Source organism: Dipodomys ordii, unplaced genomic scaffold, assembly GCF_000151885.1.
Source record: "Dipodomys ordii isolate 6190 unplaced genomic scaffold, Dord_2.0 Scaffold5, whole genome shotgun sequence".
NCBI lineage: Eukaryota > Metazoa > Chordata > Mammalia > Rodentia > Heteromyidae > Dipodomys > Dipodomys ordii.
The window spans coordinates 23,163,067-23,175,247 of record NW_012267221.1 but is presented as its reverse complement, the minus strand read 5'-3'; the positions used below and the strand labels follow the sequence as shown (position 1 = coordinate 23,175,247).

The following is a 12,181-nucleotide window of genomic DNA, read 5'->3' as shown; positions in this document are numbered from 1 at the left end:
ATTATTGTATGAGGATCCATCTATTCTAACATTCTGTGGTAGTGGCTCTTATAGAAGATATCATACTCTTAACTGAAGAAGGAAATTTTGTCTTAAAGATCGAAGGGACAAGAGTTATAGTTCAGTGAGACAGCACCTACGTAGCATGTGGGAGGCCCTGAGTCCAATCCCCAGGGCCACACACATAAATGACATCCTTCCATACGCCATCAAATCCTGCATGATCAAGATCTCTCTTGATACCCAGCAAACTGCCAATGTTTTGTGTACATTCATGTACACAAAATAAGCAAATAAGGGAGACTTCTAATTTTTCTAGGCCTAGAATCTAACTTGGATTTACAGATAAATATAAATTAGGTTTCTGAAACACAGTTTCAAAACACAACAAACTTTCTAAGCGTGCAGCTACCAAATAAACGAAATCAAAGGCAGACTTTTGCATTATTCATAATTTTTTCCAAGATTGTCTCAAAGACTGTTGCCAACAACAGTGCTACTCTTGGTACTCTAGCAGGCTGCATTAGCAGCTGTTGAATTCTATTTATCCACATGTGCAACCACCTGCACCTGCCTCATTATCTCCTGTAGTGTGGTCATGCCTGAGCATCTATTTGTGCATTGCAATGTGTTTGTCTGAATTTCCTTTCAGAGGAGTAGGGGTATTCACATAGTTGATGTAAAGAAAGCACTGCGAGCTAGAGACAGCTCAGTAGTAGAGTACTTGCCTATCATGTACAAGGCCCTGGTTTCCATCCCTAACACTAGGAGGTGGGTCAGGGAGTGTGGAGGAAGCACACTGGGTATAATGAAGTTGAGAATAATTTGACTGTATAGTATTAACATTTACTCGCCAGTATGGTCTGCCAAAGAAGTTTTGTACTAGGAAAGTGTAAACTGAATGTAATTTGGCTTGGGGTGGGAGGAGGAAGAAGCTATGTATAAAATTAGAAAAGGACTTGTCTTGACAAGGAGACTGACAATTTATGCTTGCAATTACACACAAACTTAAAATCAAAAGGAAAATAAAACAACCCTCTCCAAATTAAAGGCTAAACTAAGCACTTCTAAACATATGGTCTCATGGACTAGAGTAAGGTGTATTGCTGTTATTGTATGGCACTGTAAACTGCAAATGTTTTGACAAAGGTCAATAGGCAGATCAAGAAATGTACAATAGGAACTAATAGAGAGAGACTATGCAACTTGAATGTACTCCATGTATAATGAAAAATGAGTTTTCAGAAAAGGAAACATGTTTCAGAATAACCTTATCTCATCATTTTCCCATAAGCTGAAATGTCAACTGGCTGAATCAGGTTGATCATTTCTGTCATCTTTTTTTTTTTTTTTTTGGTAGGGGGAGCTGGAAAACTTTCTAGACACACATTTGTGAAATTACACAAAGAAACAGTCACTTAAAATAATCAGACATGGTCAAGTATCAGTTAAATATAGACTTAGACACTGAACTAAATTAGGTATGACATTATAAATCGTATTATTTCTTACACCATTTTCTACATAGGGAGTAAAAATTATTTTTAAGTCAAGTTTTTCTCTTTCTAAAGTGCATTTAAGAGCAGTGAATTAAGTTTTATGAAGACAAAACACATTTTACATAAAAATCTAAGTATTTGTGAAAGAAATTATGCAGCCAGAACATCTTGAATGCCTACTGATTGAGTTTCATGGAAATGACAAAAGCAAAGAAACATATCTCTAGATTTTCAAAATGTCTTAGTAATGTTTTCTTTATTTTATGTCTTCCCTAAAAGTTCACTGTTTACTTTGTAAACTTTAAAGTGCTTTATCAATCTAGTTTTAACAGGATTTAATTGGAAAAAATGATTATGTAAAGGCCTTATTTCATTAAGGATTCAGAAGCAAAGATCGATCTTCAGATACAATTTTTTAAAGCATTGATTTTCTTATAGACTCAAAAAGCAATGCTGTGTGGTAAACTAAATAATGTGCCAATCTAGTTCCCTGGTTTGATCACTGTACCACTACCATGTGAGGTTGTAAATGGAGTTTGAACTCAGGGCTTGGAGTTTGCTGTGCAGGTGGCTCTACTACTTGAACATCACACCGGGTGCAGTGCTTTTTTTTTTTAAATAACTTCCAGTAAGTTTATATTTACTTCAAAATAAAAAGTTAAAAACAAAAGGTAAACCCATATTTAGATAGACATTACAAGGGGACCAGATCACACTTAAAATTTCTTCTTGGTAGCTTAAACACATCATTCTTTATTTAAATGAGGCCTGTTGGAAACATAGCTACCTTTTTCAACTGAAAGTATCCAAAGTAAAGATAAACAATGGAAGAGGTTTTGTGAGTTCCATTTCTTGCAGTCTCAGCTTTGTTACTCAGGAAACTCAGTCTTTGAAAATTACCTTAATGCTATGTCAACAGAATTTGTTTTGGAATCAAGTGCCTCTGTTGATAAGACAAAATGAACATCTTAATGATAATACTAGAAATTGATTTAAATTTAGTTTCTATTCTTTTTTTTACAGATAAGTGCCATGCAGAATGAGAATAGCCGACAAATATTCTTCAGATGTCTGATCTTACTTGAGCTCATTAGAAAGAGGACAGAACTTCTGCCACCTGTGGGTTCTTTCAATTCACTACTCCAGTATGTTAACTCTGAGTACTCTTTGTGGGTTATGAGCTGAATGTACCATGGAAAAACAGACAGTATGAACCATGGTACCTCTGGGGGAACAGAGAGAGATGTCCTTCCTTCCTTGTGTCCAATGTTAAAGAGGTTCCGAGGGTTGTTTCGAAGTAGTCACCAACCTTAAGGCAGCAGTGAAATTCATTTCTGTTTAGCTTTAAGTATGCAGTATTTTTTCAACGCCTGAAATTTACATCTATTTTGCCATTGTTTAGCCAAACTATTGAGATATTAATTATTCAATCTCATATATTTTGGGGGAGTATCTAGTTGGCTTTAAAAATTCTTTCTGTTGGTTATTTCTGTATAAGGTAGACAAGGACAACACATGTAGTAGTGTGCTCTAGAGTCAACTGAAGGTCAACAATTCTCACTCTCATTTGTAAACTCTGAACTAAACATCCAATCATCTCACTGACAGAAGAAACAGAACAGAAATGAGCAGGCCCTAGGATCCTAAAAATAATAGTTATCCTGTGTTGTAAGGTCTTATTAACAGCACACTGCAAATGATTCGCACATATAATGAAAACCAAACAGCCCCCATGACACCATGAATGAAGTACATTCTAGCACAGAACTCTTTTGCATTTCTTAAATTGTCAGCTTTCTCTCATCAAGTTCAGCCATCATCAACATTTCATTAATTCCTGATGAATCACGAGGTGATGTAAGAGATAGAAACATAGCTTTCTCTCATCAATAACAGTGATTTGATTACCCTAGCTTATTCCTGTGCTCACATGGGAAGCAGATCAATGTAATTCTGTTAAAGCATTAAAAAGGGAATTAAAAAATACATACATATAATTCGCCTTTTGGGAAATTATTTTTTTCCTTAAGGTTGTCCTCTTACTCATTGTGGAAGGCATGGACACAATTGGGAAATGAAGCAACTTTTGTGAAATCAAGTTGTTTCACCTGGTAAAGACAATTGCAGGTTTCCATTACGTGATCTAAGTTCTTCTAAAACCTTGATAGTGGATGCTACATCCTGGGGCTGAGAATTTCCATGGCTGTGCGTTTCAGTCCCAATTTTAAACCTTTCAAAACGTAGTTGCTCTCTTTGATATGAATGTGCCATGTTCTCTGATGTAGGCTCATAGGTCCAACTAACTGAAAGCCTCAATTTGTAGCAAGAAGAAAAGCGAGGCTGGGGACACAGCACAAACGGTGTTTACGCCACTGAAGTTCTTTTGAAATGGAAAGGCTCTGCATGAGGAGGCGAACAGTTATGCCACTGCCTCGCCAATTCCAGTGAGGAGCTCATCTTCAATGTAGTGTTCAACGTAGGTGGCAAAACTGTAATTTTTTCCCTTTTTTGAAACTATTTTTTTCTTCTTTTATTTTTGAAATTCTCATCTAAGCGACAGTTTCTTGTACTATAGTGACTCCTGCTGGGAGAGGTAAGTTGAAGTAGCTGAAGGTCTCTTACAGATATATCAACTCCCGGCCAGTAAAAAAGATGTCCTAAACGCGGGAGATGGAGTTAAACTGTTCCCCTACCTTGGACGCAATGGTTTCTTTCATCACTAAGAACAAACCCCTAGGTTTTACAATTGAGACTGAGAAACTAGTACAGTACTTGTACAATTTTTGATCTACAGCATCACGACGTGAAGCTGCAACAATTAGATGTAAAGGGTCCATTCATGAGGAATAACATCACTTTGACCCTTTGTGTTAGCTCCTACTGCTAATCTTTCCATAAGCGTGAACTTACTTTCAATTTGAAGAAGATGAAAAAGTCTTTTGCAAAACCCCAATACTGTTTTCTGATCTATGTACCTGAATGGAGAAACGTAGTCTTACCTCGTTTTTTTCCACTACAAGCCAAGCTACTTGTAATCCTTCCAAACCTTTAAAGGGGACCTCTCTTGTTAGCATCTCCCAGAGAACCTGGAACAAAAAAGGAAATGGAATTTTTATTCTAGTGCTTTATACTTTGGGTACATTACTGAAATTTTTATAAAACATTAATTGTATCTAATTGTCAGACATAACCAACTCCATTGGTAGAAACTTGAACAATATATATATATGTATATATATATGCTCATACATTGAATGTCTTCCATATATTATATACTTCTTTTATTTTTATATGTAAAGGAAAAAACTTAGTTTATGTAGAACCAGACAAAATTTTATGTAATAGGCCTAAATTATTTAACTTGATCTTCTGAGATGTTAGAATTTTCACGTTTTCACGAATCAGATTTTATATTTTGTTAACCAAAAGTATTTCTAACTTCAATTTCTTACACATTTCTCTATAAGAAAATAAGTGGGAATTCAACAATAGTTTCAAATCTCAGTCACATTTCCCTGTAAGAAAATAGCTGGGAATTCAATAATATTTTTTAAAGGTTCCATAATGGCCTCATCAAAAATAAATAAATAAATAAATAAATAGAACATCCAATCCAAATCACTGGCAAGCCTATCTACCTCCCAATAGTAGATACTTGCAAGATTACAACATTTAAGTTTTGTGCTTTGGACAAATTTCCCTCAAAAGAAGTCAACCTAAGAATACATGTTCATGTGCCTATAATGTAATTTAATTCTACCATAATCTAAGAAGTACTTATACATGTTTGTGCTTGCGTAAGTTTATACGTGATTTCAACTCTCTGCAGTCCTTGAGATCAATATGTTAATACATTTGCCCAAAGAAAGTATATTGGTGCTAGGAATGCTGCTGATGCTGGTTTCACTGTAAACACTAAGTAATGGTCATCTGGACACTCAGTAACTTTATTTATATAAATGGTTATCTTAAAAAATGCTTTTGAGGCATCTCAGGCTGTCCTCATACTCATGATCTTCTATCTCAGCCTCTTAACTCCTGTGATTATAGGTGTGTACCATCATGCCTCTCTGACATACAAAGTCTGAGTCTACCAATACTTTGCAAAGTGTGAAAACAATGACCAATAACAATCATGATAATAGCTACTAGTTTTTATTGAGTACCTACTATGTTCCAGGTACCTTAATGTGTCATTATAATCAATATGGATCCTATTAGATAGACATTGTCCTCATTTTATAGGTGAGAAACTAGGGCTGAAGAAAGTTAAATAAATCTGCCCAAAGACATTCAGGTAGCAAGTGGCAGAGCTAGAACAGGAATTGCTACCTCACCATGATGGTCAAGCTCTAAGCCCACAGAAGCTAGAGAAGAAGATGATGATGCACTACAGTATCACCTTATTAGCATGGAGCCATGGAAGTGAGGAGAATTAGGCAGACTGAGATTAGATTTTCCTGGTTTAAAACATAAAAGCCTATTTCTAAGTGAGAATGTAGATGGGATATATGTACTATTTATTTGAACAAGGCTTAGAAACCTTTAACTATAAAGCCACTATTTCTTCAGCCGGCATGTAACCTTATTGGAGGCAGAACATGGTAAATGAATGCTGGCTAATATGAAGATAATTAGCAAGAAAATCAGGGAAACTGGCAGATGCTGCTCAAGCAGGAAGAAAAAAAAACTCACTGAAGCTTCTTTGGGCTTTTAATCAAGTGTGTAAGGTACTTCTTCAGAAGAGCTACTGAATAATTCTGAATAATTCTGTCTGAGTCACACAAGTGATTAGGAAAAAGTAAGGGGCATCTCAGAAGGAGACAAGCGTAGTGATGGCTGCCAGGAAGGAAAGGGTGAGGAGAGCCAGTACAGGTACCCAACCACCCTGCCATACGCCTGTGCAGAGGAGGTGGGGAGGGGCAGCAGGAGGGCTGAGCAGGAAATGAAACTCTTCAATTTACTGCAATCACTACACCATGGTGCCAGGGATGGGAGGGGCAAGGACAGCAAGAGCAAGCAAATGAATAGGAGTGGCATTCCTACAGAGTTTGGGAATTTAGAAACAGCCTTAAATAAATCAAATGTTCCAGACCACCAAATGCTCTAGTGAACAGCCTCATGCCTCCTCCTTTCTTGGTTTGACTGGTAAACACATTGCACACACATGTGTGCACGTGTGTGCACACACATACAAAGACTGGATTTTGTGGGGATAAAGTACAACATTATGAGTTTCAGGAATTAACATCAGGAAAAAAAATTATTCTTTTTTAGTGTTTATTCCAACGTTCTCCGCTGGAAAGTAACCTAAATCTAATAAGACTTGAACTGTATTTCTCTAAGAGATCTTACCCTGAAAAAATAAGACAATTTCATTTTGCATCTTGTGTCTCTGAGGAGTTACCAAAACCCAGATGGCAGCTGATGAACAAACCACAAGGAATCATCTTATCCATGAGCTCATCATGAACTTCCATGTTCAAAATCTCCAACAAAGCCTTCAGCTTGATTCCAGAGCCACATCTTACCATGTTTTCCTTTCATTCATTCATGTATGTATGTATGAATGTATATATGTATGCATGCATGCATGTATGTATGTATGTTCCAGTAATAGGGCTTAAACTCAGGGTCTGAGTGCTATCCCTTAGCTTTTTCTGATCAACGATATTATTTTCTGCTCAACAATATATTCAAAAGATAGTATCAATGATCCTGTTTAGGAGAGTTGCTTATAGTAAGAAAAGATCAAGCTACAGAAACATGCAGATCTTTTTTTGCTGTTGTTGTTGTTTGTGGGACTTGAATTCGGGGCCTAAGTGCTATCCCTGAACCATAGTGCCACTTTTAATTTTTCTGGTGATTAACTGGAGATAAAGAGTCTCACAAACTTTCCTGCCCAGGTTGGCTTAGAACCACAACACTCAGGTCTTAGCCTCTTAAGTAGCTAGTATGAGGCACCAGTGCCCAGCTGCAATTATTTCCTTTTATTAATTCCCCAGGTTTGGAAATATACCAAAAAGTAGGTAGAATGAGATACGATAGCTTTTTCTATATTCAACAAAATGACTTTTGGCACATTAAAAAAAAAAAAAGGTAACTTTGTTGAGAAGTCACTTGGAAGTCTAAAAATACATTAAATGATGCTTTAGAATACCAGGGAGGAGGGTGCAGGCCAAACATTACTGTGATCTTTCACCTTAAAAATATTTTCCAACCCATTGTATATTGAGATGTCCTCAGAGTGTAACTGGGCTCACAAGAAAAATTTCTATTTCCAGTTTGCAGAACAGAAACTTGGACGAAGCTGTGTGCTTCTCCTGCCTTTTCTCTTGAGAACAATAGAAAGCCATTACCTGAGCCCAGCTCGTTCTGGAACAAGGCTCTCCAACAAGAGAGGCTGCGTCTTAAGCTACTGGGTTTTGGCTAAGAAGCTTCCAGAAGCTAATCCTTTCTGCCTTGTCATTAGGCTGGCTTTGTTTCTAGACGGTGGCCCGGCCTTGTGTTCTCAGAAGGTTCATTTTTTTTTTTCAATGATTTTTGTTTGCCTGAAGTCTTTTCTAATTTTTTTTTTTGTGTGTGTGGATTACACACTAAATGTACTTTCTGGCTCTCTCCACAAGAGAAGTTTTCATGAGAGTGTACAAAAATCTCCCTTCTTACAAAATGGAGAGGAGCAATAGTAATGTTTATCTGCTTAGAAACAAGGATCATGAGACCCATTTCTGGCACTGGCTGTGTGTTTATTTTAAGACAGTCCACGGCTAGCTAGTTTTCTCATGTGTTGTTGTAAGAAGCAACACAGATTTATCCAGCTGGGGAGGTCTAGTACTGTTAAGAGAGTGTAGCAGGGACTAAATTCTTATAGCAAGTCTAAAAAAAAAAGCCCAGAAAAATAAAAAGCAAAAACACATTCCAACTTGTGGGTAACTTTTTAAAAAGTCATCTTATCCATCGGTGTGTGACTGCTTTGTACATGGAGAGGTCTCAATCAACAACTTAGTAAGCTCTTAATGAACTTTGGGATATTGTATGTAACCAGATGCTCCTACTAACACAGGCGGTCGACCTGGTCAGCCTCCTCCTTTAGAAAGGATACCAAAGGACACATTTTCCCTAGATAGAGGTAATTTTCAAAGATGATATTACCACAAACTTCAAATCCTAACCACAGCCCCATTGTAATGACCATCCTCTCCTGTTCCTTGATGTCATAGCTATTTTGAAAGCACAAATGCTTTCTTCATGCAAAAAAATCTGACACTGCTCAAACCAGGGGAATCTGGCAGGCATGGCTTGTACTTTTTCTTTTACTAATAGCATTTGTTTAGAACAAACAGAACGAAAGGGGTCAACAACATTAAATATAATCTTGAATTCTTATTTGTAATTAATTTAGCATGTATAAGTACTTCTCTGAAGACAGCTCTGTCAAAAGAGCTCTCTGCATGATGTAAACCAGAACTCTGACCCAATCTCTCACTTCAACACAGAAATTTTTGGGTTTTTTGTTTTGTTTGTACCAATACTGGGGCTTGAACTCTTGGCCTGGTTGCTGTTCCTTGAGCTTTTTTGCTCAAGGCTAGAGTTCTACCACTTGAACCACAGCTCCACTTTGGCTTTTTGCTGCTTAACTGGAGATGAAAATCTCACAGACCTTCTCCCTCACTCTGGCTCTAAACCTTGATCTGAGACTCATGAGTAGCTAGGATGACAGGTGTGCACTAGCAGTGCCTGGGAGAAGTTGCTTGCAAGAAGTCACTGGGGAGAAATCTGTGCTCAGCAGTTTGGGAAGAGCTCTGGCATGTATATGGATCTGATGTTGATATAGTCCTGTGGCAGTGTCTGAGGCAATGTGATTCTCAGGTAGCACTTAGCATCTAAAATGCTCCATCAGCTACAGAGCTGGCTTCCATAAATTAAATTATTTGATAGATTTGTTAAATCTCTTCCTTAATAAAACCAAGCCAAACCAAACTCAGGTAAATCAGCCAGACAGACACTGCTGGTTCAAGCCTATAATCATACTTACTCGAGAGGCTGAGGTCTGAAAATCAGTTTGAAGCCAACCCAGGCAGAAAATTCTGTGAGACATAGGACGTGTCCTATGCTAATGGACATGTACTCTATCACTAAGCTAAATCCCTAGGCCCCTGCCCCCCACCAAGTCTTATATTGTAATAAGTCTCCCACTTTCAGATTCTTCACAAGATGAATGCATGATATAGTAACTTTTGACATAGGAGATAATTTTAGAATCCAGTCTCCTTTAGAACTATTGCTTTATTTTTTCCTTCTTTCATTGAGAATTACTTCAGTACTAGCTATAATAATGCATAGTTTTCATTCTTAGAAACACTCAAAATTAGAGCGATTAATGTTACCATTATCTTCCAGTCTTAAAGGTTAGTCTAGCCTTAAACTAAGACATATATTTCATTCTTGAAATTATTCTTTTTCAATAGGTGACACAATTAATCTCTGGTATGATTCCCTGGTATACACAGGATATGATATGATTTAGAAACAAACTTGGAGGCAAAAGCCTCCAAGTGATCTCAGACAGAAGTAAATACCCAGACACTGCAGAAGGGACAGGCGTGCGCCTGACCTCACACTCTCCTCTCCAGCCAGCAGCAAGCACCTTCGGGAGGAGCATGCACAGGTTCAGGATGAAGAGAGTGCCCAAACTAGTCTGTTTCTTTTATTATTATAAATAATGCAAACATCCTATAAAAAGTGATATGAATAGAGAGCCTGTCCATACAGAGTCTAAATAGAGGGAGAACGAGACATAAAGGTAAAAGATAAAAATACTACTTTGGAGTTTTTAAAGTATATATGGTATTTTAGGAAAAAACTTATCTTCAAAGAAAGGTAACAAGTTCATTTCTCTGGCAATAATGATGGTCATTCCTGGCTTCTTTCTCCCTCATAAGGCAGGAGACCAATCCTGCTTCTTACCTGGGTCTTCCCATGCTCTTTCCTTTCAAAGATCATCCTCCCCCACCTCATGGTTCTATACTTGATGTTGCTCTGTTCTCTTGTAGCACCTTAGAATCACCTCTCAGGTAGCCATTATTACTTCCTAGCATGGGCATTGCTTGTGCAAGGCCATCTTTTCCCAAGTAATTTTCTTCCATAGTTTTAGAAATTCATACAGCAGTTTCATGGTTGACACTCAAACGATTCCTATTTATTAACTCACTTTGGCAGATCTGTTAGTGGTCTGTTAGCACTTAAGCAACGATTACAAAGACAACTTGTTCCAACTGATTAACTCCACTGAATTACACAAACAGTCTACAGGCTTCTTCCCCCCCCAGCAAAAAAGCCCACTCCATAGAGTCCATTAGGTCCAACATGAATTCAAGTTCAATCTAATTTTTTTCTTTTTCTTTTTCTCAAATAACTTAGATACATAAAAGTGATCAGAACATTTTGGCAATCAGGAAGTTCTCTTCCTGTGCCCCTGCTCTAGGCATGCCTCCAGAAAGAGCAGTCCTATCTCAAGGGAAACTAGGTTAAGATGGTGCCATATTTCTTCTTTAGGCTGATTGCTCTATGTATGTACTTTGGAAAATAAGAAATGAGAAACAAACTTACCACACCATAGGAATATGTGTCACAGGTTTCAGACACAGGGAGACTCTGGATAACCTCTGGAGCCATCCAAGGGAAAGTTCCAACCAAGGACATGTGTGTTGTATGGTTATGAAACCGTGAGGCACCAAAGTCACAGATCTGAGAACAGAAGAACCAGAATCAGCTTCCTACTGTCCTATAATATGGGAATACGAAAAACTGAAATGAACAGAAATTAACCACAAGTGTGTGTGTGTGTGTATGTGTGTGTGTGTGTGTGTGTGTGTGTGTGTGTGTGTAAGAGAGAGAGAGACACACAGAGAGAGAGAGAGAGAGAGAGAGAGAGAGAGTGTCCTGGGGCTAAAACTCAGGGTATGGGCACTGGACTTGAGTTCAAGTCTAGTGTTCTACCTCTTGAGCCATAGCTCCATTTCGGGCTTTTTTTTTTTTTTTGGTGGTTAACTGGAGATAAGTCTCAGGGACATCGCTGCCTCAGTGGGCTTCAAATCTTGATCCTCAGATCTCAGTCTCCTAGGTAGTTAGGATTATGGGTGTGAGCCACCTGCACCTGGTTGTTTAACTTATTTTTTTTTTTTTTTGTTGGTTGTGGAGCTTGAACTCTAGGTCTGGACGCTGTCCCTCAGCTCTTCAGCTCAAGGCTAGTACTTTGCCACTTAAGCCACAGCGCCACTTCCAGCTTTTTCTGCTTGTGATGGTGCTGAGGAATTGAACCCAGGGCCTTATGCATGCAAGGCAAAAACTCTACCACTGAGCCACCATCCCAGCCCTATCAATTTTTTAAATTAAAGGAGAGAATCTTACCTTCAATACTCCATCAGCAGCTATAACAACTAAAGAAAAAAGATATGACTATCATTATTTTGTTTGAATAGTTGTATACTAAACAAAAGCAGAATCTATTATATCCAGCTTTAATATAAAAGTATAGAATATAGAAAATTAAAGTCTTCTTCCTTCTCTTAGGGAAAATTCACAAAAAGTTAAGCCTAGATGCCTTCATTATGAGTATATATGCATACCTATCATATACATAGGGTTGGAAACATGGCTCAAGTAGTACAGAGCCTGCCTAG

General features: G+C 37.8%; 1 protein-coding gene across 3 annotated transcripts in view; it reads right to left on the bottom strand.

Moving 5' to 3' along the window:
- LOC105996025 (mitogen-activated protein kinase kinase kinase MLT) overlaps positions 1-12,181 on the bottom strand; it is a 165,263-nt gene that overhangs the window by 65,057 nt on the left and 88,025 nt on the right. For all 3 annotated transcript variants that reach the window (XM_013029981.1, XM_013029967.1, XM_013029973.1), the window contains exons 6-8: positions 11,910-11,938; positions 11,109-11,246; positions 4,499-4,585 (exon numbers count right to left, since the gene is read on the bottom strand). In XM_013029981.1, the coding sequence (XP_012885435.1) occupies positions 4,499-4,585; positions 11,109-11,246; positions 11,910-11,938 (254 nt within the window). The remainder of the gene's footprint in view (positions 1-4,498; positions 4,586-11,108; positions 11,247-11,909; positions 11,939-12,181) is intronic.